Source organism: Megalobrama amblycephala, linkage group LG9 (assembly GCF_018812025.1).
Source record: "Megalobrama amblycephala isolate DHTTF-2021 linkage group LG9, ASM1881202v1, whole genome shotgun sequence".
In the NCBI taxonomy this organism is placed as follows: domain Eukaryota; kingdom Metazoa; phylum Chordata; class Actinopteri; order Cypriniformes; family Xenocyprididae; genus Megalobrama; species Megalobrama amblycephala.
The window spans coordinates 42,351,004-42,378,992 of record NC_063052.1 but is presented as its reverse complement, the minus strand read 5'-3'; the positions used below and the strand labels follow the sequence as shown (position 1 = coordinate 42,378,992).

General features: G+C 39.2%; 1 protein-coding gene across 2 annotated transcripts; it reads right to left on the bottom strand.

Moving 5' to 3' along the window:
- Nucleotides 1-55: 55 nt before the first annotated feature.
- On the bottom strand, nucleotides 56-27,532 carry LOC125275984 (F-actin-uncapping protein LRRC16A). 2 transcript variants are annotated; one of them, XM_048203360.1, is made up of 37 exons: nucleotides 27,380-27,532; nucleotides 27,202-27,301; nucleotides 25,764-25,861; nucleotides 23,219-23,269; nucleotides 23,077-23,136; nucleotides 22,656-22,777; nucleotides 22,472-22,569; nucleotides 22,286-22,356; nucleotides 22,127-22,200; nucleotides 21,130-21,205; nucleotides 20,928-21,016; nucleotides 20,753-20,847; nucleotides 20,244-20,330; nucleotides 19,427-19,515; nucleotides 19,260-19,337; nucleotides 18,644-18,720; nucleotides 18,458-18,562; nucleotides 16,592-16,661; nucleotides 16,334-16,415; nucleotides 16,141-16,240; nucleotides 16,005-16,059; nucleotides 15,712-15,884; nucleotides 15,542-15,610; nucleotides 15,232-15,325; nucleotides 6,172-6,270; nucleotides 5,944-6,072; nucleotides 5,721-5,852; nucleotides 5,450-5,625; nucleotides 4,167-4,254; nucleotides 3,934-4,062; nucleotides 3,765-3,831; nucleotides 3,438-3,682; nucleotides 3,232-3,329; nucleotides 2,830-3,163; nucleotides 2,656-2,704; nucleotides 1,003-1,349; nucleotides 56-838 (listed from the first exon to the last, which is right to left on the bottom strand). In XM_048203360.1, exons 2-36 carry the CDS (start codon nucleotides 27,239-27,241, stop codon nucleotides 1,096-1,098), a joined length of 3,753 nt encoding a protein of 1,250 aa, XP_048059317.1. In that variant the 5' UTR covers nucleotides 27,242-27,301; nucleotides 27,380-27,532; the 3' UTR covers nucleotides 56-838; nucleotides 1,003-1,095. The 2 variants fall into 2 exon arrangements, with proteins under 2 accessions (XP_048059317.1, XP_048059315.1); XM_048203358.1 differs by lacking the exon at nucleotides 27,380-27,532 and having other exon boundaries at nucleotides 27,202-27,356.
- Nucleotides 27,533-27,989: the final 457 nt, after the last annotated feature.

Below are 27,989 nucleotides of genomic sequence, written 5' to 3'. Positions count from 1 at the left end.
AGGATTATTTTGATTTTATATATCTCACACTGCTGCAAATTATGACAAGGCTGAATGATTTCAAACTTTTTTATTAACAAAATCTTTCAGTGTTGATATATTAAAGCAATTAACAACAGTTGATTTTGTGATTCCAGAAGATCCAGATTCTGATTCAGTGTTCTTCAGGGAAAACAGGGTTATTATAGATTACCCGAATCCATAACACAACATGATGACATGAAATAAACATGAACTAACTCTAATCCTAGCTTGATGTACTAATCAATGAAATAAAATTAATATAAACTATATTTTTTAAAAAATTTAAATGAAAACAGAAAATTCAAAAATAAAAACTAATTCAAGACTATAACTGTATCTCAATTATACTAAAATAACACTGGTTGAGAGAAAAATAAATTTTGATTTTTTTTTTGTTTTCAGTATATCATTTTTAATACACAATTTAAATTTTATAAATATTTTCAGTCATCTTTCAGCCCCTTGTTTAGAAACACTGATCTCGCTCAATTATGCATCTGTTCTCGCTCATAAGTTTGCATTCAGGTTTAACTAGAAATGATTTAATTATGCTTAAAAAACATTTTAAAAACGTATTAAAGTACAGTAGAAGCCACTGCTTCAGTCCTGAGCAGAGTTCAACATCAGTCAATCACACGTGATCAAGAGCTGTGATTGGCCGGAGCGTCTGTGGGGAGGGACTTTGTGCGCTGGCGCTCAGTGTCGCCCTCCTCTGGGTCGGTCCTGGGGTGACCGCAGGATATGGAGCGACTGACGGTCAGTGTGTGTGCGGTGTGTGTGTCGAACACACTGACGTCAGCCGGAGACTCCGGAGCTGCACACACAATGACAATGAGTCTTTCTGATCATTTAAGAAGAACATTATTGATCTGATATAAAAATAAGGAACACATTTGAACAGAAAACTGAATAAAGCACAAAACATGCAGAATGAGTGTTGATATGAAGAGAACTTCAGGATGGTTCAGATGAACTCACAGGGGGTCAGGTGAGGCTCCTCCCTCTGTGCTGTGAGTGACAGGACCCGGCTCCGCCTCCTCAGTGACTGACAGCATCATCTGCGGGGGGGAATCACCGATGCAGTCGGGGGAGCTGAACGTCACGGACGGACGGCTGGAGCGGCGCTCTGGATGATGGTGTGTGTTCAGCTGTGTGTGTGTGTGCAGGTGTGTGTGTGTGTGCAGGTGTGTGTGTGTGTTCAGGTGTGTGTGCAGGTGCGTGTGCAGGTGCGTGTGTGTGTTCAGGTGTGTGTTTGAGTTTTCTGGCTGTAGGTTCATCGTGAGCCTCTTTCTGGACCGCTGGTGTCACGTGTCCATGATCTCCACCTGCACAATCACAGATTGTAAATATAAAAACGTGACTCAATGCCCAATATACTCACAGTGACGTTCTCTTACATTCTTCGCTTAGAAGTAAACAAACTTGGAAATACCTTTGCAGTGATATACTGTTATTGAACAGTCTCAGGCTTTCACAGACAGACTAGGAAGTCGGGGAAGGTCTCATTCTTAAGTTTCATTACAAGTTATTCACACATTGGCAATAAAAAAGTGATTAATTCATAAAAATTCTTACATACAGCCCATTTAAAGCTTGAAGTTTAAAGGTTTTGAAGGCCATACAGTCTATCAGAAAAACAGATATTCTGGGTGGTTGTTAGGAGGTTGCTATGCAATTTCTAGGGTGTTCTGGGTGGTTACTAGAACATTGCTATGCGGTTGCTACAGCATGGTGTTCTTGGAGGTTGCTAATGTGTTGCTATGTGGATGCTAGGGTGTTCTGGGAATTTGAAAGGGTGTTGCTATGTGGATGCTAGGGTATTCTCTGTGGTTGCTATGGAGTTGCTAGGGTGTTCTGAGTGGTTACTAGGACATTGCTATGTGGTTGCTACAGCGTGGTGTTCTTGGAGGTTGCTAATGTGTTGCTATGTGATTGCTAGGGTGTTCTGGGAATTTGATAGGGTGTTGCTATGTGGTTGCTAGGGTATTCTCTGTGGTTGCTATGGAGTTGCTAGGGTGTTCTGAGTGGTTACTAGGAGGTTGCTATGCGGTTGCTACAGTATGGTGTTCTAGGAGGTTGCTAAGGTGTTGCTATGCAGTTGCTAGGGTGGTTTGAGTGGTTACTAGGAGGTTGCTAAGAGGTTGCTACAGCATGGTGTTCTTGGAGGTTGCTAGGGTGTTGCTATGCGATTGCTAGGGTGTCCTGAGCGGTTACAAGGAGGTTGCTATGCAGTTGTTACAGCATGGTGTTCTAGGAGGTTGCTAGGGTGTTGCTATGGGATTGCTAGGGTGTTCTGAGTGGTTACAAGGAGGTTGATATGCGGTTGCTACAGTATGGTGTTCTAGGAGGTTGCTAGTGTGTTGCTATGCGGTTGCTATGGTGTTCTGGGAAGTTGCTAGGGTGTTGCTATGTGGTTGCTATAGGGTTGCTAAGGTGTTCTGGGTTGTTACTAGGAGGTTAGGGTGTTGCTATGTGCTAGTCAGTGGTCACTACAGCATGGTCTTCTAGGAGGTCTAGGAGTTTGCTAGGGTTTTCTGTCAGTAAAATTACACAGACAGACTCACACATCATCATCATCATCATCATCATCATCATCTTAAAAACACAATGACTGACAGACACAGACATCACCTTCATCAGGAGCTTCAGCCTTGGATGCTGCAGATGGAGACACGCCTGCCTGCGAGTGACATCATCATCAGTCAGCACAATCACTGATGTCAGTTTTTAATCAAGTCTATATGTGCTCAAACTGTATTTAGGGACTCTAGTTTTGATCAGTCTCACAGCATGTCTGAATCTCACCTTCTTGCGTTTCTCTTGTTTGGCTCGCATCTCAGCCAGCAGGTCGTTGCCCAGCACCTGCATGCCCATTTGACGCCCCGTCAGTGGACTGCCGCGTTTGACGCCCTCCTGCACGTGACCTTTGACCTCAGGCGCAACAGGCTCTGGGTTCACAGCCGGCTCTGGGGGCGGGGCGTCTGTTTCCGTCACTGTCACGGAGACCGTTGTCGTGGTTGCCGTGGGGCTGGGGGTGGGGCTGGTGGGCGTGGCTTTCGTCGAGGTGCGATGCTTGATGAGGCTGAAGAAGCCGCTCAGACGAGACTCTCTGCTCTTCTCTGCATCTGCAGCGGATGCTCTACAAACAGAACGAGCGTCAGGCCGAGTCCACCATACACACTCCGCCTCACATGTCTCACATCTTACTTGGCTGCGATGTTGGTGACCTTTTTGGAGTAGAACTCCGGCACGCCTTCATCCACCTGATCCACTTCCAGCGCAGGGTCTGTGCTGATTGGCTGACACTGAGAAAACAGAGGCGTTTAATAAGGATGATTCACACTGAACATGAACCTTCACCTCCAAACTGAAACATTTCATTCCCGTCAACTGTGTGTGTTCTGGCGTCTTACGGCGGCTCTGCTGGGTTTGGCCTTCTTGGTCCGCCGCGGCCTGTATTTGGTGATGTGCTGTAGAGTGGGCGTGTCTCTGGTGGGCAGGTCGCTGAAGCTCACAGGCTCAGGCTGCGGTAGCTCCGCCTCCACAGGGGGCGGGGACAGTGGCTGTGAAGGGGACGGGGTCAGGGGCGGCGGCAGAGGCAGATCGTCCACACAGAGGGACACGTCCTCTAACACCTTACTGAGATCAAAGTCCAGCTCTGACACACACCAGAAACACACGATTAACCAGCAGTAATTAAGAAACACTAACGAGAGCGATGGAATCTGAGTGACGAGTACCGAAGGCGGCGGACATGGGTCTGAACATCCTGCTGTGAATGCTCTTCCTCTTGGCTCTATGTGTCCGCTAGAGACACGGGTCAGAGTTCATCTGATGTTAACACTCAGACCTCATTTATACTCATGCATATGCAAATATACAGTATGAACATGTGTGTGTGTGTTTTACCTGCGGTTCTGGTTCTGGTTCTGCTGGTATCAGGTTGTTTGTCTGCATTTCTGTCTCGTCTACAACTTGTGTCTCCTGAGAGTCCTGATGGAGCAGCGGCTGCTGACCTCTCCTGCTCAGATGACCTGCCTGACACACACACACACACACACACACACACACATGTTAATGAAGTGCACACACACACACATGAACACTGTGATGATGTGTAGTTTTGTGTGTCTAAATCTCACCAGTGTGTGTTGAGAGCGAGAGAGAGACTGTAAGATCTCATCAGTGATGTATTCAGAGAGACACGACGCCATACTGAGCTTCACCTCACTGAACACACACACACACACACACACACACACACACACACACACACACACACACACGTAACAACATGTTAACCTTTTAAAACATCAAGCAACATTAAGCCAATAAAGATGCTGAGGATTAGAAAACTGACTTAAATTATTAAAATTCAATAAGAAGCTAATAATTCAATTCAATCATAAAAATGTCAAATTAAAATTATTTTAAAATAAAAATCAAAATAAAACGAAATGATTCATTAAATTATCAAAATGCTAAATTAAAATATGTAATTCCACAATAAAAAAACTATCAAAATAGAACACTTAATAAACATGAATTAAATAAGAATCAAAACAATCAAAATATAAGACTTACAAAAATTAATTAAATCATAAAAATGCAAAAATACAACCATAATTTATTTTAAAATGAAAACAAAAGAAATACTCACTAAAAATTAAATCATAAATATAAAAACAATCAAAATGAAACAATTACTAAAATGACTAAATTATTAAATAAAAATGCAAAATTAAATGATTTTAAAATAAAAACAATCAAAATGAAACAATTACTAAAATTACTAAATTATTAAATAAAAATGCAAAATTAAATGATTTTAAAATAAAAACAATCAAAATGAAACAATTACTAAAATTACTAAATTATTAAATAAAAATGCAAAATTAAATGATTTTAAAATAAAAACTAAAATTACAACACTTACTAAAAACAATGAAATATTTTATTTGTTTAGCTGCCTGTCATGTGACCTCTACATGAATTAAATCAGAATCAAAATAAAACACTTACAAAAATCAATTGTCATAAAAAAACTAAAATAAGTACATCATTTTAAAATAATAACCTCACTAAAAAATAAATCATAAAAATAAAAACAATCAAAATGAAACACTTACTAAAAATGAATCACAAAATTGCAAAATTAAAACAATTTTTACATAAAAACAATCATCAAAATAAAATCACTTACAAAAAAAAATATTAAATAAATTTTAGATTTTAAAATAAAAACTAAAATTAGAACACTTACTAAAAACTATAAAATATTTTATTAATTTAGCTGCGTGTCATGTGACCCTAAACCAGCATTAGGGAACCGTGAGCATATGAATGTGTTTTAATTTAAATGACTATTATAATTGAATATTATCTCAGCAGGTCAAAGCGTGTAAACGCTCAAACGTGAGCTGACCTGATCTTATTGATGATGTCGAAGGCTGACTGCTCCAGCAGGGTGGAGGTGATGAAGGCCTTCGACACACTCGTCCTCCCCTCGCCGGCGTGGAGCAGATCCTCACGCAAACACGCCTGCTGCATGACGTGAGGACACACACTCTGCGCCGTATCCAACATCGACACCAGCAGACCCTGAGCACACACACACACACACACACTCAGAGAGTTTCTCAGCCGTCTGTGATGATGTTCAGCATGTGTGTGTGTGTGTGTGTGTGTGTGTGTACCTGCAGCTGCTGGTCTATGAGCACACTGAGCTCTCCTGCCACTGAACACAGTTTCTCCTGCACCTGCTGCACACACACACCCGCTGACCCGTCACTGACGCCCGAGCGCTGGTCATACAGACTGCGCAGCAGCTACAGACACAGACACAACGAGATATTCATCTTCAGTGTTGCTGTTTGAGCATGAAAACATTGAGAGTGTGTGTGTGTGTGTGTGTCTCACTGTTGTGGAGCTCTTGGCGTCTCTCATCAGGCTCTCGGCCGCCTTCATGTCCTGCTGAACTCTGTCACTCTTACTGAAGCGCAGAGAGTTCAACTGATCCTGGACCTGCACACACACCTGCGACATCATCTACACACACACACACAGATGGATGAGATAGCGCTTGTGAACACACACAAATAATAAACACTGTGTGTTTCCAGGTAAAGTGTGTGTTGAGCAGATCACCTGTTGTGTTGTGCTGGTGCTGAAGCCCTGCTGCAGCCGGAACGCCTGATCCTGCAGATATCGCCTGCTCTCATGGTTACGCAGCAGATACTGCTCCATCTACACACACACACACACACACACACACACACACACACACACACACACACACAGAACATCGTGGTTCATCATGACAGAATAGGAAGAGCATCTTCTGTTGTGGGCCGTGTTTGTGTGTGTGTCTATGTTAAAGGGTTAGTTCACCCAAAAATGAGATTTCTGTCATTAATTACTCACCCTCATGTCGTTCCACACCCGTAAGACCTTCGTTCATCTTCAGAACACAAATTAAGATATTTTTGATGAAATCCGAGAGACTCGTCCATAGACAGCAATATAATCAACACTTTCAAGGTCCAGAAAGGAACTAAAGACATCGTTAAAACAGTCATGTGACTGCAGTGGTTCAACCTTAATGTTATGAAGAGACGAGAATACTTTTTGTGTAACACAGTGAAGCTTCCATGTTTACGAATGCCGGCTCAGTATTGGCCAAAGCTGGTCATGTGATCAACACGACGTTGACACAGGAGCCGGCCAATAATGAGTCGACGTTCTGACGAAGAACCTGGAAGCGCTGGATGTAAACAACGTATGAGAATGACACAGAAGAGATTGTTGAATAAAGTGGTTATTTTTGTTTTGTTTTTGCGCACAAAAAGTATTCTCGTCTCTTCATAACATTAAAGGTGCCCAAGAATGCTTTTTCACAAGATGTAATATAAGTCTAAGGTGTCCCCTAAATGTGTCTGTGAAGTTTCAGCTCAAAATACTCCATAGATTTTTTTTTATTAATTTTTTTAACTGCCTATTTTGGGGCATCATTAACTATGCACTGATTTTTTCAGCGCGCCGCCCCTTTAAATCGCATGCCCCCTGCCACACAAGCTCTCGATTATATTACAGCACATTTACAAAGTTCACACAGCTAATATAACCCTCAAATGGATCTTTACAAGATGTTCGTCATGCATGCTTCATATTTATTTTGATGTTTATATTTGATTCTCTATGAGTTTGAGGCTGTGATCCGTGGCTAACGGCTAATGCTACACTGTTGGAGAGATTTATAAAGAATGAAGTTGTGTTTATGAATTATACAGACTGCAAGTGTTTAAAAATGAAAATAGCAACGGCTCTTGTCTCCGTGAATACAGTAATAAACGATGGTAACTTTAACCACATTTAACAGTACATTAGCAACATGCTAACGAAACATTTAGAAAGACAGTTTACAAACATCACTAAAAATATCATGATATCATGGATCATGTCAGTTATTATCGCTCCATCTGCCATTTTTCGCTATTGTTCTTGCTTGCTTACCTAGTCTGATGATTCAGCTGTGCACAGATCCAGACGTTAATACTGGCTGCCCTTGTGTAATGCCTTGAACATGGGCTGAAATATGCAAATATTGGGGCGTACATATTAATTACTGTTACGTAACAGTCGGTGTTATGTTGAGATCCGCTTGTTTTACGGAAGTCTTTTAAACAAATGAGATTTAAATAAGAAAGAGAAAGCAATGGAGTTTGAAACTCAATGTATGTCTTTTCCATGTACTGAACTCTTGTTATTCAACTATGCCAAGGTAAATTCAAATTTTGAATCTAGGGCACCTTTAAGGTTGAATCACTGCAGTCACATGACTGTTTTAACGATGTCTTTAGTACCTTTCTGGACCTTGAAAGTGTTGATTATATTGCTGTTGAAGGGGTGGATTCTGGAATCCACTGCCGCTTCAATATATATCTTTTAAGTTATTAATCAACATTTATATTTCTGTTAAAATATTTGAATGACTTCTTCAATGTATGTTAAAGCGTCTATTTTCCTCTGTACCTCTCACTGAGAGAAAAGAACATGTTATCAGTATGTTTTGGGGAAAGTTTCCTGCTCAGAGCAGAGCTCAGATCAACTTCAGCCTTGAAGAAGCTGTGAATCATGTGTATCTGTGTATGTGTGCTAAGAGTTTTGTGCAGGTCCCTTTGTACTGGACAACTGGCATTCTGCTTGAGACCAGCAGACGCCACATCATGACCCCAAAAGGACATCCGGTACCTAAATCCAGGGTCCCCCTCGTCATCACCGCGACGAAGGGAGATATGCTTCTTACTATCTGTCCATGTGTGGAAAATTTCTAATCTTGTCTATTTTTCTTAGCCAATCAGAATCATTCAACCTGAAGTAATGACGTAGTTAGTTGATTCTGTTAGAGTATAATTGTTGTGGAAATGTGAATGTACGCAGAGCAGCCTACGAACTCCTTGTGAGACTTGAAGCTGGCTTCTGCTGATGAAACTGCAAACTATTCTTCATTAAATTTCTCTTCAATTTATTTTTTTAAAAACTTTGACTCCGGGTCTTTATTCAACATATCTGGTCTCAAGGGTCCTAAACTGTTAATCCCCAACAGTTTATGGTGGAGGATTGTGCGGGCAATCATTCTTCGGTGACATCCCTGGCTAAACAACAAACAAGGTAGGAAGCTGTTTTATTATTTGGTTAGGGCTGTCTGAGTGGAAGAGATTGGGGCAGGAGAACGGCAAAGCTTCACTCAGACGTGAGTGAGGAGTACCGTAGAACCGGATTTGGAGGCCGGGGAGGTACACTAATTATACTAGCTTTATGATATTGATGATCATTGAATTTGGTAGTATAAGAAGTCGCTGAAGCCACGTGACGGCAGGCAGCGCATCGGACGCACTCCAATACAGGGACACAAAGTGATTAAGACACTGCGTGGTGTACAGAGGTACCCCTACAGGGAGTGCAGGGCACTGGATTTGGAAGCTCCAGTGGCACCGTGAACCTAACTCTGTCTCTTCCACATCAGATAGGGGTACCCCGAACTTACTGATTCAGACAGTTAGGGACTAAAACCATTAGTTAATTACAAAATAAAAATTAAATAGAGATAGGGTTTCTTGTTTGCCTGGGATGCATCTAGAACGATTCAGAGAAAAGTAAAAACTTTATGACCCTAAGTGGATTGGACCAGTATGTAACTGTGATTTTGGAGTATACTTTGCAGTTTCATCAAGCAGAAGCCAAAGCTGTGTTGTTTAAAGATCGCCGCCTCCATCTCTTTCAGGTGAGTATTAACTTTGACTAAAATATGGCTGACAAATTGAGTAACTTGATCAGTAACTTGATCAGTTCTGATACAGATAATGAGGTTGAAGAGAGCAAAATGCTGTAAGCAGCTCTGCTCTAAAACCCTCACTTCAAAAACATTTGCAGAGATTATTAAGAAAATGGTTAGTCAGGGTTTTGATTCTGATTGGAAAATTAAACAACAACCTGACTGGCTACAAACAGGAAAGAACCAGAAAAATTCACTTTTTAGCCATTTGTGCTTATTCACATATTTTTAAAATGGTCAGGGTGCCATTAACCCCTGATGGAAAAATCCCAGAAGTAACTGAGGGATGGTTCAATTTGATTACCCAATGGGATAAAGATGACAAGGAGTGTTTTAATTGTGGTGAGAAGGGCCATCTCGCCCGTAATTGTAAAAATCCACCTAAAAGGTGTAGACAGTGTGGGAAACTTGGCCATATTGCAAAATATTGTAAACAAAAGAAAGAAAAGAAAGAAACAAAAAAAGAGACTTCCACTCTGTCTGAGAGCTTGTGAAATTGAGAAAGAACAAGAGATAACAATAAGGTCAAAAGATTGTAGTCTTAAGGAACTCCTTTTGAAGGGAAATCTATAATAATAAGTTTTATATTGAATGGACAAATGGTTAATGTAAAATTACAGACAATGAATCCAAAACGTGAGTTAAAAAAATATATAAAAAGTAAATAGAGGATGAAAATAGGGATGATTGAATGTTCTGAAAGAATGTTTCACTTTATGGAGAAATATTTGAACAGTCTCAAGTATGTTATCTTGTGATTAACACATCACTACTGTGAATGTGAATAACTAAATAATATAGGACCTCTAAGTTCTAAATATTTGATTTTTGATAGTCAAAGTGACCGAAGGTTTAAATGGCAAAAATGAGACTGCCGGTGTCACAGAGACTCAACCTGGAAGAAAAAGAAGACTTAAATCGGAAGTTTGTAATGTCTCAGTTCCTTGATATATGGGTGAAAGACAAATATAAAAATAATGTTTATTTGAAAACAGATGTCAATTCTGGCAAAGTCTTAAGTTTGGCCAGAGTTACAAGATATAGGTAAAGTTAAAAGTTATAAAAAGGCAGTGTACCAGTCCTGAAATCCTCAGAGTCTCTCTCTCACTCAAAGTCAGCTAAATGCTGCTATCTGAGCTTGTGTCATAAGTGATAACAAGCTGTTTATAGTGAAGCACAGTGTCTAAGTTGAAAATCATGGACACAGAGATGTTAAAAGAAATGATTGCCATAAAGAGGGCCATTTGTTGTTAAATGTGTCAAAGTAAAACTTTTACACTCAATGAGAGTAAAGATGTCTTTAAAATGGTAATACAACCCTTGAATGATAGAAGTGACTATTTTGATGAATTTTTTCTATGACCAGTAACTTTTTGTCTGATCTTTGTCACCACCATGTGCAGGGCCGATGGCTCCAGTTACAGATGTGACAGAACATTACACTGAATGGACAGTGAGAATTAAATTCACTGAGTATAATCTCTGCACTAATATGTTACTGCTGAGAGAATGCAGTCTAATGATTTTAGTGATTAAATACTGCTGTTATTAACCTGTCTCCATGTTTTAACACTATTAGGCAGTCCAATGGCTCTGGTGGCTCTTGAATGCAACTTCCCTAAGCTCCAGAAAACACCTGATTCTGTTGAAGAAAACTGTCAAAGATCTGGAATGGGAAAGAGCGGGTACCAGTGTGCACGTGGTGATTTCTCAATGACGGGTAAGATCCTCTTTGGCCATACAGAGGACAACCTAAGGCAGGGGGTTGCCGCCGCCACTGGGCATCTACCCTGGAGGGAGGTGTTTATGTGAGATGGGTATGAGAGTTGAGCGGATGTCTGTGAGGCCAGCAGCATCAAAAGGGGGGAGCTGTCAGAGGTACAGCAGTCTGCCCCAAAAATGTTCCTCTATACCACTCACCAAAAACCCGTTCCTAAGATGGCTTGTTTTTCATTGTGACAAGTCCACAACTATGCCAGGGGACAAGACCCTGAGGAGAAGAAGATTATTGATAAAGAGCTGATGGGAATGAGCTTTCAAGAGCCGACTGAGACCATGAGGTGATTGTCCGTAATTTCTGGGGAGACCAGAGTAAAGTTTAGTAACATGATGTTGGTTGCCCTATTGGCAAGGACTGTATAGAAGTTTTAGATTCAACAGTACTGCGAATCCCTGAATTCATGAGGCTGTGTTGATTTTGAACTAATTGTCTGTATTATAGTTTTTACTCCTGCAGGTCATTGGACATGGCAGAGAATAATTCGTAGACATGGTGGTGGTTAAAGATAAAGACTGATTTTGAAGAGTCAAGAGACAGATAAGTGCATTCAGCATTTAAACTAAAGATAACCTCAAAAATGGCTACTAGCATAACATTTTAGATGGTGGTAATGGCTTTTATTTGGAAGTTAAAAAAAAAAGTACATTTTAACCTTTGTGAATGACCAAGGTTTCCATATAATAATTTAATATTAAATTCTGTCTAAGTTACAGACTTTTGATTCTGTTGAAAAGATTATTAGTGCAGTAAGAGAGAGAGACTGCTTGAGTGGAGGAAAAGGATGGAGCTCTGTCTGTCTGTTATCAGTCTGCTAAAGCTTAAACAAAACAATGAGATTAGAACCAAAACAACCCAGCTGACCTTTCTGAAAACAAATTATAGTGAAGAGACATAATTTGAGACTGAATAAGAGTAAAACCTACAGGAAAACTGTTAAGTTCAAATATGTTTTCAGAATTAAAACAAAAAGCCAACCTTGACAATGAGCGGTTCATATTCATGTGTCTAGTGTGTGTGAGGCTGACTGAACTTTATGTTTTGTATGTGTTAGTTTGGGGAAATAATCTGTCCTCAGTGTGTGTATGTCATTAACCTCTGGAATGAGTGTTTTATCATTACAGATGGGTTAAGTGAAATGACAAATTTTGACAAGCCGATATTTCGGATTGAATCTTATGAAAAGACGATACAGAACATGGGACGAGCTTTAAGTGGATTGGATATCCAGCTCTGTCTGATAATGGTAATTATGACTTTTGTCATTTATGATGTTGATTTTAATTATTCTCTGGATTAGTATTTTTAAGAACATTTATATAAATTGGAATTGTGTAATTGAAGATTGCCGTCCATGGGTTAAAAACCCTTGTCTAAATTCAACTGAGGGTCTAAATTTAAACACTGTCTTATTTGTTTGATCAGAATGATAAACGTAAATGTTATAAGATTTGATGGCAGAGACAAAGTGACACATTGGCTAAGTCACTAGTAAATTATCCAGAGAAACCCCTCAAATTTATGTCAGGCCGGTGGGCAAACAAAGGAGGAGTGAATATAACTGATAAAAGTTTTATTTTTCATCCATTAAATGGATGCATGACATTAGATGCCTAGAGAAATATAATTTATGTAATAAGGGTTGAAGGTGAAAGAAGCTATCAGGCTGTTTGTGCAACCTAGGGATTTGAGAAAAACAATAATTTGGTTTCTGCAAAAAAAAATAGAGATAAGTGGGACTGGAGACAGTAATGATAAAATATTTTTAGATCTGCAGACTAACAATTCAATGGGATAGAGTGACAAAATTCTAAGCAGTTGAAATTATGATGATAAAAAAAAAAGGGAGAAACTGTTTCAAAATCAGCTTTAAAGAAATTGATAATGTCTTATAGTACAAATTTGTATAATTTATAAGTGTTATGGAAGAAAATCTGTCCATTTGTGTTTTTGTTTGACAATTTTGGGGTAGTGAGTAATAATGAAAAAGATCCCTGCCAAAGAAGAGGGTTAAGATTTTGGTCATTAAGATTTTGGTCAGCCTATGCAGGTATAATTGACAAGAAACTTGAGTTTAAAACTGACTTTAAAGGAAGTCTTAATTATTATTAAATTATTTTGAATGCTGTACTTTTGACAGTCTCAATACTGTGAAATGTTGTGAAAATTGAGTTTCAGATTAATAATAATTAGGTATTAAGTATTATTAACAGTGAATGTCATGATAAAGATATCAGTCAAGACAAAGAAATTGTTACTCTAACTAAATTTATATGTTTTGATGATTATTTCATTTTGATGAAAGGTTTTTAACGAAATGTTTTGAAATTCAAAGGTTTAGGTTTATGTTTATTTTTATTTATATTGTTTATTTTTTTGTGGGCTATAATGGATCTGTTGTGAAAAGAAATCTTAACAAAAGGATTATTAAGTAAAAGTAACAATTCTCTGTTTTACTGAAAATGATAATTGAAACGGTCATGTAAATTTGTTTTCTTTTATTTCTATTTTTAAAGGTGTTTAAAAAAAGAGATTTAAAAGATGTTCTTCAATTAAGGTGGTACATGCTATGTCTGTAAACTGAACAATGATTTAAGAAACTTACAATACTTAGATGGATTATGATGGTCTTAGTTATTTATTTATTTTTTGTTGTTTATTTTGAATTAGACCACAATTTTGTTTTTAATATTAAAAATTATCTATAAAGGTATAGTGAAAGGAGTGGATTTGCGATCCATCACCTTGTAATATATAATGAATTGGAAATTATATTTTTCTAAAAACCAGTGTATAGATCCTGGTGTTTATGATTACAGGCAATGTCTGTATTTAGTATCTGAGGAGTGACCGTCTGAGGAGTGAGGGTCTGGCCCATGCCAGGAATGCAGTAACAGTGCTTGCTCATTTAGCCCGGCTTCCAGAGAATAAATATGTATTTGCTTTGTAGTCAAGGAATTTGATGATAAAACCGAATAACAAAGATTGATAAAGACGACTATGTGTAAGTACTGAAGATCAATAATTAACTATGTGCTCTGTAGAATATTCTGTTCTAGTTAAGTCCTTCAAGGGAAAACCTATTGTCTATTTTATACAATTGTAACATGCCAGGGGAGCATGGGTGAGCAATGTTAAATTTTGAAGCGGCCTAAATTGTTAAGACCAGATGTGGTGTTTAAGACTTCACATCGGCCTTTTAAGGGGGGACTGAAGGGGTGGATTCTGGAATCCACTGCCGCTTCAATATATATCTTTTAAGTTATTAATCAACATTTATATTTCTGTTAAAATATTTGAATGACTTCTTCAATGTATGTTAAAGCGTCTATTTTCCTCTGTACCTCTCACTGAGAGAAAAGAACATGTTATCAGTATGTTTTGGGGAAAGTTTCCTGCTCAGAGCAGAGCTCAGATCAACTTCAGCCTTGAAGAAGCTGTGAATCATGTGTATCTGTGTATGTGTGCTAAGAGTTTTGTGCAGGTCCCTTTGTACTGGACAACTGGCATTCTGCTTGAGACCAGCAGACGCCACATCATGATCCCAAAAAGACATCCGGTACCTAAATCCAGGGTCCCCCTCGTCATCACTGCGACGAAGGGAGATATGCTTCTTACTATCTGTCCATGTGTGGAAAATTTCTAATCTTGTCTATTTTTCTTAGCCAATCAGAATCATTCAACCTGAAGTAATGACGTAGTTAGTTGATTCTGTTAGAGTATAATTGTTGTGGAAATGTGAATGTACGCAGAGCGGCCTACAAACTCCTTGTGAGACATGAAGCTGGCTTCTGCTGATGAAACTGCAAACTATTCTTCATTAAATTTTTCTTCAATTTATTTTTTTAAAAACTTTGACTCCGGGTCTTTATTCAACATATCTGGTCTCAAGGGTCCTAAACTGTTAATCCCCAACACTGTCTATGGACTAGTCTCTCGGATTTCATCAAAAATATCTTAATTTGTGTTGTGAAGATGAATGACGGTCTTACGGGTGTGGAACGACATGAGGGTGAGTAATTAATGACAGAAAGTTAATTTTTGGGTGAACTAACCCTTTAATGTTCCTGGTTTAGAGCATGTTTGTGTTCCTGACCTTCAGAAGGGCGTCTTCAGTTTTCTCCGGGCTGTTCTTCAGAGCTTGAGCCGCGTCTGTGATGGGAACTGGCATGAACCTGATGGTGTAATTCCTGCAGACAATACTGAACATCAGTGTCCGTTCATTCATTCGTTTCATTATTAATGTTTCTAATGCAGCTGTGCTTTCTGCTTCCAGTAAGAGTTTAAAACTCTAATGAACCATGATTCACTCAGGATCAATGATCTCACACACACACACACACACACACACACACACACACACACACACACACACACACACACACACACAGGAAGCAGCTACACACTTCTCCAGAGCAGCAGCCATGTCCTGGAGCCCCTGAGCGCTGACACTGTTACGGTCCCAGATCAACGTCCTGAAACACACACAGAGCAGAGAGCGATAACTGAATGTCATGACTGACCAATCAGAGTCGAGCACTTCAGAGAGAGGTGTGTTAAATGTGAAGTCTCAGACCTGAGTTTGGTGTTGATCTGCAGAGCTTTGGCCAGCATCTTCGCCCCAAAGTCGCCCATGTTGTTCCCGCTGATGTCCAGATGGGTCAGACTGCTGTTCCCACCCAGAGCGTTCAGAACCACCGACAGATCGGCCTTCAGACGCGAGTCGGCCAGAGACAGAGACGCCAGCGGCTACACACACACACACACACACACACACACCGGTCGAATGATGCCTAACTTATGATGATTACTGAAATATGTGGTTAAGAGGTTGAGGAGATCTCAAACGTGACGGATCTACAGACTCACAGAATCCTCCTCCTGAATCATGTGGACCACAGAGACCAGAACCTGCCCGAGGTTCCTGAAACACACACACATTCAGAAATAAAAGCGTCTGCCAACTGAACCGTGAGCGTCACACAAGCTCCAAACTGAGTCTCACTTGGATTTGATGTTGCTGAAGTTCCTGCCGATGGACAAGTGTTTGATGGAGCGGTTCTTCCCGAGCCACACGAGGAGCGTGGACAGATCTGAGTCCAGCCCTGCGACACAAACACACACCAGAGTACTGAATCAACACAGACATCCATGTGTGTGTGTGTGTGTGTGTGTGTGAGAGAGTGTGTGTTATTAACCGTTGTCAGACACGTCCAGGCTGGTGATGTTTGGGATCTCAGCGATGCAGCCCTCCAGAATCTGAGCACCTGCTGACCGCAACTAAACACAAGAACAACAACAGGTGAGGAACACACAACACACACCGGCCTGTGTGTGTCAGAACAAACTCAGACAAACTGCAAAAATCCAATTTAATTAATTGGATTTAATTGGATTTAATTAATTGGATTTTTTCCTCAAATGGTGTGGGCCTAGAGAAGAGTGTGGTACAGTACCTCACAGCCGCTGATGTCCAGAGCGATGTCTCTCAGGTTTGAGTTACAGGCCAGACCAAGCAGCAGAGCTCTGAACACATCAGACATCAGCAGAACATCAGAAGAACATCAGAAGAATATCATAAGAACATCAGAAGAACATCAGCAGAACATCAGAAGAATATCAGAAGAATATCAGAAGAACATCAGAACATCAGAAGAAACATCAGCAGAAGATCAGAAGAACATCAGCAGAACATCAGAAGACTATCAGAAGAACATCAGCAGAACAGAAGATCATCAGAACATCAGAAAAATATGAGAAGAATACCAGAAGAACATCAGCAGAAGATCATCAGAACATCAGAAGAATATGAGAAGAATACCAGAAGAATATCAGAAGAACATCAGCAGAAGATCATCAGAACATCAGCAGAAGATCAGAAGAACATTAGCAGAAGATCATCAGAATATCAGAAGAAACATCAGCAGAAGATCAGAAGAACATCAGAAGAAACATCAGAAGAACATCAGCAGAAGATCAGAAGAACATCAGAAGACTATCATCAGAACATCAGCAGAACATCAGAAAAATATGAGAAGAATACCAGAAGAACATCAGCAGAAGATCATCAGAACATCAGAAGAATATGAGAAGAATACCAGAAGAACATCAGCAGAAGATCATCAGAACATCAGAAGAATATGAGAAGAATACCAGAAGAATATCAGAAGAACATCAGCAGAAGATCATCAGAACATCAGCAGAAGATCAGAAGAACATTAGCAGAAGATCATCAGAACATCAGAAGAAACATCAGCAGAAGATCAGAAGAACATCAGAAGAAACATCAGAAGAACATCAGCAGAAGATCAGAAGAACATCAGAAGACTATCATCAGAACATCAGCAGAACATCAGAAAAATATGAGAAGAATACCAGAAGAACATCAGCAGAAGATCATCAGAACATCAGAAGAATATGAGAAGAATACCAGAAGAACATCAGCAGAAGATCATCAGAACATCAGAAGAATATGAGAAGAATACCAGAAGAATATCAGAAGAACATCAGCAGAAGATCATCAGAACATCAGCAGAAGATCAGAAGAACATTAGCAGAACATCAGAAGAACATCAGCAGAAGATCAGAAGAACATCAGAAGAATATCAGTAGAATATCAGAAGAACATCAGAACATCAGAAGAAACATCAGCAGAAGATCAGAAGAACATCAGCAGAAGATCAGAAGAACATCAGCAGAACATCAGAAGACTATCAAAAGAACATCAGCAGAACAGAAGATCATCAGAACATCAGAAAAATATGAGAAGAATACCAGAAGAACATCAGCAGAAGATCATCAGAACATCAGCAGAAGATCAGAAGAACATTAGCAGAAGATCATCAGAACATCAGAAGAAACATCAGCAGAAGATCAGAAGAACATCAGAAGAAACATCAGAAGAACATCAGCAGAATATCAGCAGAACATCAGAAAAATATGAGAAGAATACCAGAAGAACATCAGCAGAAGATCATCAGAACATCAGAAGAATATGAGAAGAATACCAGAAGAATATCAGAAGAACATCAGCAGAAGATCATCAGAACATCAGAAGAAACATCAGCAGAACATCAGAAGAACATCATCAGAACATCAGATGAACATCAGCAGAAGATCATCAGAACATCAGAAGAACATCAGCAGAAGATCATCAGAACATCAGAAGAAACATCAGCAGAAGATCAGAAGAACATCATCAGAACATCAGAAGAACATCAGCAGAAGATCATCAGAACATCAGAAGAACATCAGCAGAAGATCATCAGAACATCAGCAGAACATGATCATGAGTCTGGGTGGACAGATGGACTGAGACTCACTTGAGTCCTTCAGCAGGTAGTTTGGTTCCAGACAGGCAGATGTTCTTGAGGGATGAAGCACTGCTGAAGAACTGCTTGAAGGAGGATGGCAGCTCCTTCCCTCTCCTGCAGCACAAAACATCAGACTGAAACACCTGAATCCTGCACCTGTGTGAGTGTGTGTGTGAGAGTGTGTGTGTGTTGTACTTGTAACTGAAGACACTTCTGGACATGTTGAGGACGGTCAGGTGTTTGAGAGAGCCGCGCAGCAGTGAAGAACACACCTGGAGAACACAGTTTCTGATTACAGGAACGTGACGGGATTCACAGACCCACAGATATGATCATCCTCAAATTCATAAGGAAGTTATATACTTTAATGCATAAAGACCAAATTAATACTGTTAAAAATTAATATTAGTAAGTATGTCTGCAGTATTATTGGGAAAATATTTAGTTTCTATTACGTTCCATCATTCTTTCTACTCCTCACAGTACTGTAGATGAGTTATTTATTTATTTAAATCAAATAGTATTTATTTTTTCATCAGTTTATTTATTTGAATCAAATGCTGTTTTTTATTTACATCACATTTTATTTATGATCAACTTAATCATCAAATTTATTACTTTAATTAAGTAAATCAATTTTTATTCATATATTTTTTGTTATTTTAACCAAATTGAGTTGTTAGTTAGTTTAATCTTTTTTATTTTTTTATTTTAAGTTTTCACACTAGACTTTTTCCCAGGACCCCAGTCTGAGAGTCATGTGATCATGTGATCATGTGATCATGTGATCGTGTGGTTATGTGTGTCTGACCAGGTCGAGGGAAGCTTCGCTGTTCGACAGGTCGAGTGTGTGCAGATGGTTGGGCTGAGACAGGAAACTCCACAGGTGCTACAAACACACAACAACACACACTAATTCACATGACATAAAATAATGTGTGTGTGTGTGTGTGTGTGTGTGTGTGTGTGTGTACATACAGGCATGTCCTCTCCTCTGAGTGTGTTTCCAGACAGATTCAGGTGTGTGAGTGACGTGGAGCAGAAACACTGAGCCAGAACATTCACACCTGAAAACACACACACACACACACACACACACACACACACACACACACAATGAACACAGCATGACTGCAGGTGCTTCTCAAACGCAAGGCTTTCTACTAATATTACGAAAAAAAACTATAAAAAAATAAAATCAGGAAAAATACTTTTAATATTATAAATCTTTATATTAACCGTCTTTCTATTAATGCAGTACAGTGGCTGATAATCATAGGAAGTTTAGCTATATATGATTAATTTACAATGAAATGAAAATATACAATTATGGTTTTTTTTAATAGAATATTGCAGTATGATTTATCGCTGCACATCATTATTGTTTTAAATTCATGTTCTGGTAATCTTGAATCAGAATATCTCCCTCTTGCAGCATCTCTTCTCTTCTCTGATGATGAGGGCGGGGCAAGCTGTCACTCACATGAGATCCTCCAATAGCAAACCACAACCATCCAATCAATTCCCCACAGACAGAATCAAGCCCCGCCCTACATTTGTTCTTGTTTGCGAAGTCATTTCACTCTGATATACGACACAATAGTGAAGAAAAGATGAGCTCAACTTCTGTTTCTTCTGTTTAAAGTCTCATTTCAGAATGAACTCGAGCTCAGTAACAACTCGTTTTCCGCCAAATCTTTTTTGTGAACTGGGATGTGTGCGAAGGATTGTGAGTGATAGGAGGACGTGAAGGACACACTTCAAATGTGCTGAATGTGTGTGTGTGTGTGTGTACCTTTAGCTGACAGTGAGTTCTTGGACAGGTCCAGCTGTTTCAGTCCAGGTGTGAGTTTGGACAGTGCAGCGCTCAGAAACATGACACCTGTCAATCAAACACAGCTGTCAATCCATATGATTCATGTTTGTTGTGCTGCAGTCAGAGTTCAGTTTTTGCTCCAGCTTGTGTTTTACACTGTGGCTAAACCAAGAAAAACATTATTTTTTCTTGGTTATTCAAACATTCAGGAAACATTCCATTTGATCATTCTTCAAACATTACGGGAATGTTACTTTTGAATGTTTTGAGAACGTTATTAAAGAGCAGATAACTTTGAACAAACATTCTATCAATGTTACTGCAAGAACGTTTGTTCATAACTTTGAGAGAACCTGACAGGAACATTAACAGGGAACAGGAAGCCAGATTGTTAACCTAGCAGGGAACTGTTCCGTATTTTAAATTGTAATCACAATTAGATTTATTTCCCAGTGTGTGTGTGTGTGTGTGTGTGTGTGTGTGTGTACCTTTGTCTTCAATACAGTTGTTGGTCAGACTGATTGTGTTTAATGCTGAGTTTGGATTCTGACTCAAAGCAGCAGCAAACCTCTGAGCGAAATCACTAAAAAACACATAAACACGGTAAAATGTAGTAAAACAGACTAAAACATTTATGTGAATATACTGTATGTGTGTGTGAACCTCTTGAGTCCGGTGTTGTCCAGAGTCAGTTCCTCTAGTCTGGTAGATCGAGACACAACTCTGAATATCTGATCACACAGATCTGCGGTCTACACACACACACACACACACACACACACACACACACACACACACATCATGATTAGTGTACGAGCACATCATCCTCCAGCAGCACTTCAGAGTCTGACAGACACACAGTCACCAGTTTAAAGTCCTTTATGGAGAGTTTGATGAACCACTGGTTGAACTCCAGCGCAGCAGTGATGGCCAGCAGATCCCTGAACACAACAACAACAACACAAATCATGCTCAACACACGTACAGGACATGATGCATGGTATACTGTGGTATTCTCTGAAGCACCATGTATATACAATGAATATGGTAAAAGAGAGCTTGTAGTACACGTCATCCTCTTCTTTTTCTTCAGAAACTGTTTGTTTGCAGTGGTGCTGCTGGTGAACCTGAGTCCAATATGTCTTATTCGTGTGCTTGGACACATTTCCCCTCTGTGTATTGAGTATTTGTTCCCCAGACGCAGTGTGAGATCCCATTCAAAAGGGAATGTCTCGCTTACAAATGTAACCCTGGTTCCCTGTGAAAGGGAATGAGACAATGCATCTCATAGCCATGCTTCGGACTTGCCTGCTTACATCTCCTACAGACAAAGAAGAGGATGACGTGTACTACAGGTGCCTTTTATACTCGCGGTTGCACCGGTAGTGACGCCACGGACTGTAGTTTAAACACATGCTTCAGACACCGGTCACGCTGGAGGCGTTCCCCATAGCGTCTTGTTCAGACGCAGTGTCTCGTTCCCCTTCTCAGGGAACCAGGGTTACATTTGCAACAGAGACATTTTAATTCTTTGTTTTTCTCCATTTCTTTTTTCTGAACTCTGATTTAATTGTTAACTTACATGTTATCAATCAAAAAGCATGTCTAATTAATTGAAATCATGAAACTTATATACAATTTATTAATAGTTTAACAAAAATTCATTTTTATTTAATAATTTTATTATTATTATTATAGACATTAGTCCATATCACTACTAGTGTACAGCTCTACTTTTGGCAAAATGTGACATTCTGTGCTATATATATTAATGCCTGGATTCCACGATTCCGTTCGGATTTTCTGCATCACACAAATCATAGAGTAATCCCTAAGGCAGGTGTGTTACAGGTGTGTGTTACCTGTTGTCCAGGTGTATGAAGTCCTGCAGGCAGAGCTCCCGTGTGTCCTGAGACAGATAGATGGTGTCCACGTCCTTCAGAAACAAACACAGAGCTGTGAGACAGACACTGAGACACGGACAAGACGTGATGAGACGGACAGACTAGAGCTGTACTGACCCACTGCACCTCGTCCCTGTAGGGAACGCCCATCTGATCGCACACACACCAGTAGAGACGCGAGAAACCGCCTGCAACACCACACACACACACACACAGAGAGAAGGGTTAATACAGACGAGAGCAGTGTGTGTGTGTGTGTGTGTGTGTGTGTGTGTGTGTGTGTGTGTGTGTGTGATTCTGTACCGCAGGGTCCTGCTTCTGCTGGACTGTGATTTTCCCAGAATGTCTGTAAATGAGTGATTCTCTCCACCGGCTTTAACACAAGCTTCTTTATCACCCTCCTGAAACACACAAACAAACACATGAAATGAAGACACACACACACACACGTGTATGGAGTTATGGTGTGTGTGTGTGACAGTCTTACAGCGGGTCGATTCCTGGACAAATCTCCTGAATGTTTGTTCCTATTAGTGCAATAAAATCATCAGTGTCCTGATCAGATGCGAGTCTCAGAGACAGCTGCCCTCTGTCATAGTCCACCAGCAGCTACACACACACACACACACACACAGCTGTTACAGCACAATATGACCTGCAGGGGGTGATGCACATCCATCACAGCATTATACGACTGTTAAATCCAGTTAAAGATTTAACTTAGAAAGGCACTTTTCTAGTGCTTTCGTGGTACTAAAGTTAACAAACTGTACATGTTATCACATTATCGTTTATTTGATAACGTGAGAAAACAAAAAGTATTATTTTTAGCATTTAAAAAAAAGTTTAATCCCTGTGTGTTTAAGCATATGTGGCAATAAAGCTCATTTGTGATTGTTGATGTTCACCTGCTTCTGTTTAACACTGTTGATGCTCTGAATGTCAAAAACACTGAAGGATTGATCGACCTGAGGACATAAAACACACGTTCAAACTACAGACACACATCCTGAACAACCAGCCCAAATAAACACACACACACACACTCACTTTCGCAGGCACTCGTGTGCTCAGCAGAAACACTCGATGAGGAGCGAGAGCCTGTGGAGAAACCAGAGAAGAAGAGCCTGAACCCAATGAAATAAATGAAACACAAACAATCAAGTAATAATCATGTGCTCAGATTTGATTAATAGCATATATTAATGCATACTACTCCAAAAATATAATGCATGTAAATTCATTATGCAGTAATAAACATTTCAAACATCGGTGTGCTACACTGTCATCACATGACCTTATTAGATTGCATGTTCAGTTCGGCAAGTATCGTCCATTTATGATCTCAGAAATACAGTTACTTTGCATTTTAATCCATATTTGTGTAAAAATATTTTATCATCTTTTGTCAGTCTGATCAAATATTGTTTACACCGTTACAGGACATGTTGCATGGTATACTGTGGTATTCTCTGAAGCACCATGTAAATACAATGAATATGGTAAAAGTAAATACGGCCATTTTATTTTTTACAAATTCTATATTTTCTGTTCCGTTTTGAATGGAAACTCACACTACATCTGAACAAGACTGTATGGGGAACACCTCCAGCATGACCGGTGTCTGAAGCATGTGTGTAAATGCAACAATATCATTGGTTAAATGGTTCAGCTCTTGTGTATTCTATCGCCCTACAATCAATCAATCAATAATGAGTTGCGTTCTGACGTAGAACCTGGAAGCATTGGATGTAAACAATGTGTGAGAATGACACAGAAGAGATTGTTGAATAAAGTGGTTATTTTTGTTTTGTTTTTGCGCATAAAAAGTATTCTCGTCTCTTCATAACATTAAGGTTGAACCACTGCAGTCACATGACTGTTTTAACAATGTCTTTAGTACCTTTCTGGACCTTGAAAGTGTTGATTATATTGCTGTCTATGGACGAGTCTCTCGGATTTCATCAAAAATATCTTAATTTGTGTTGTGAAGATAAACGAAAGTCTTGCGGGTGTGGAACGACATGAGGACGAACTAAGTGAACTAAGATTTTAAGCCTTCAGTAGTGAATGTTTTTGAGCAGCAGGATAATCACATTCATCCGCCGAAGCACAACCAAAACAATGTTCTTCTGCAAAATGCGTGCAGTTTTGTTTTCTAACCACTAGAGGGCCAAAAGTTACATTGTGTACCTTTAAGGTCACAGAACTCTGGACTTTTGATAATACCTAGGATATCGTGAATAAAGGTGTCACCATTTCAAGCTCATTTTGATTCAGATCAAAATGTAAACAGCATCATCAGCCAATCGCAGTGATGTGATGAGGGTCATAGAGGCGAGAAGTCATGTTAGGTTATCATTTAGAGAGCAGAAGTGAGAATAATGACTGAAGACCTGCTGATGAACTCCACCAGATGATATGAAACACACAAACCCAACAAACAAACATCTTTCCGTTTGACTGAAACGCTCATGAGCTTATTATCACAGACAAACATCGTGAATCATGGCGCTGAGGTAGTTGCAAAATCTTGTGGAGGCTGCTGGAATGTAAAGTGTGTGTGTGTGTGTGTGTGTGTGTGTGTGTGTGTGTGTGTGTGTGTGTTTGTGTTTCATGCCCAGAGGATCAGAACTCTGTCAAGTCAGGACAGGAAAATAAGGGTAAGAATGTGCAAGTACCACAGCGGAGTTTGAAGAGCTTCATGAAGAGTTTCTGCCACAGAATATAAAGTTAGTTGCGAATATTTCTCTCTCTTCTCACAAATGTGAGTTATAAACAGTCGGTTCAGTAAAAACTGACTCGATTTTTAACGATAAACCTTTAAAGACAGGCCTACTGTGAGATACAAGGTTATTAATTGATGGTATTTGCTTCTGTTGAAGCCGTCAGTCTGCTTTATTTCAACTTATTCTTAAAATAAATGTTTAACAGCAAAATTCCTGGTGAAAAACTACATTAATCAAAACATAAACAAACGCACTCCGTTCGAGGTGCAGGTCAAGAAAGATAAATCTAAGGATTTGACTGCACACTCACTTTATTGACCAGCGTTTCAGTACAAAGACTTTATCAAGGTATGATTTCGTATGGAGAGAGAGCATAAATAGATATGCACCTGTTAATAATTGTCTATTTATGCTCTCTACTCCAAATGAAATCATACCTTGACAAAGTCTTTGTACTGAAACGCTGGTCAATAAAGTGTGTGCAGTCAAATCCTTCATATACATTTAGAAAAACTACATTACCCATGAAAAATCCACCAATCAGAGATGCGAATGACGTAATCGAGTCCGTCTCAATACGCTCTCAAAATATTTCAATATATATGCATATTTTGCAATAAACCTAAAATATATTGTTTTTATATATATAATCAACATTTTTAAATTTGAGATTTATATGTGTCTATTTTTAATTCGATTATGCTGTTCGCAGTGCTTCATGGGATTGTAGTTCTTTCCCTCATTAGTAGTTAAGTTCACAGTTTTCTACCTTTTGTATTTTTGTCAGATTTTCAAATCACAGTTTGTAATGTTATGTGTTAATAATAGGAGTTTCAGCATCAGGACAGAAAACACATTTTACTCACCAGGATTCTGCTCTCCAACTTGTCACCTTTGACCTCCAGGTTGACCTTCTGAACCAAACACAGCTTGACCTGCTGTCCGACGGCATCCTGAACGCTCTCTACACACACACACACACACACACACACAGAGTGGGATTTGACAGGTTGAGTGTGAGCTTCTCAGAATTTCTCTGAAATATTAATATAATTCATAAAAGAGAATAATTTAAGAGCTGCATCTTCTAATGATTCAATTGTAAAGGAACCAAAATCGATCAAATGACATGAACTGCATGATCCTGAACGTGTCGCGTCACAGAACAATCACCAGCGAACATCAATGAGACTCAGTGGAGAGCGAATGGAGACGGTGTTGCTTCTCCAGTGTCTCTCCTGGAGCTTCAATATCAACTCCAACATTTCTCATCAGATGGTTCATTTTATAGCTTTATATTTGAAACGAGAGACTCATTTGTGTCTGGTTTTATTAAGGATATTTAGGAGAAAAAATAAATTAAATCTATATCTCCTCATAAACAGATTTAGGCCTGTCACCACAAACATGACAAAAAATCATACTTTTGGTCAGTTATGATATAGGCTACTGACTTTTTATATTAATTATGACATAAAGAGCAAAAATCATGAGATAAAGTAGAAATTATGACATGCTAAGTCATAATTATGACATAAAAAGTCTACATAGTCATAATTTAGATTTTTTTATAATTATGACATAAAAAACAGAAATTATGGGGTAAAGCTGAAATTATGACATACTAAAATATAATTCTGACATAAAACTGAAATTATGCAATAAAGTAGTAGAAATTATGACAGCCATAATTATGACATAAAAAGTTGAAATTATGACATACTAAGATATAATTATGACATAAAAGGTAGAAATTATGCAATAAAGTAGAAATTATGATTTACTAAGTCATAATTATGACATACTAAGACATATTAATAACATAAAAGTCATAATTATAGCAGAAAAATAGAAATTATGTCATACTAAGACATAATTATAGCATAAAACTTAAACTTTTGACATAAAAAGTCATAATTTCGATTCTTATCTCATTATTTTGATTTTCCATCTCATTACTTAGTCACATTTATATTTCATAATATCTATTTTTATGTCATTTTAAGTTATAATTAAGATTGACCAAAGCATGATTTTTGTCAATCACTGTTTATAACGGGCTCCATTTGCATTTGTTGCGTCACTCGCGTCCAGCGTCAGGTGTGGGCGGAGTCTGAACTGGCCCCTCCCACAGCTAACATACCTTTATAGTAATAAAGGAAATGAAAGTCTCTTTTTCGAAAAACTTTTCCGGAGTGAATGAGCACAAACACGAGTTTAAGCAGTGCAGAGACACACACACACACACACACACACACACAGTATGAGATAAATCATCATGTGTGAGAGACTCAAGTGTTTTACCCAGCAGATCCTGAGGAACGCCTGACTCTTCTCCGCTCATCTTCACTGGCAGTCCTGAGGAAGATCGTCAGCGGGTTTCTCATGAGCTCCAGTTACAGACCTGTGGAGTGAGCCGGAACAGAGGAGCAATGAAACCCCTCCCGCGAGACAGCCAGATCAGATCCCGCCCTCCACTCACCTCTGTCCCTCTGAATAAATCAGATGTTTCATTATTTGAATCACTCATGCAGCTAAACATAAAGATCCTTTTAAAGCACTGTAAGGCAGATGAAGAGTGATAAAGCGTTTTAGAAGATGATTCTGTAAGTGTTCCTGGTTGTTCAGTGAAGTTTTTGTGCTTCTCGCCATGGCTGACTGTGTCCAGCAGGGGGCGCCACTGACCCATCGATCAGCAGGTCTGTTCATCAGTCAGACTCTCATGCTCAGTGTGTGTGTTTGATCTTCAGTGAACCATGAGCTGTTCTGGTGACCGGGGTTCGAATCCGGCTTCAGCTCGTGTGTTTAAAAATATGACGTGAACATCAGTGCAGTTGAGTTAGCATGCATACATACTGTGGTGTGGGACAATGACTTATTATTATTATTCTCATTCTGTCATGACAACTCTCAGAAGATTGGTATGGTAATGGATATGATAATGTTAATGTATTTGGTCTTGGCAGAATAGATCTGCTGCTGTACATTGAACATACATGAATCAAAGGATTAGTTCACTTTCAAATTAAAATTTCCTGATAATTTAATCATCCAAGATGTTCATGTCTTTCTTTCTTCAGTCGAAAAGAAAT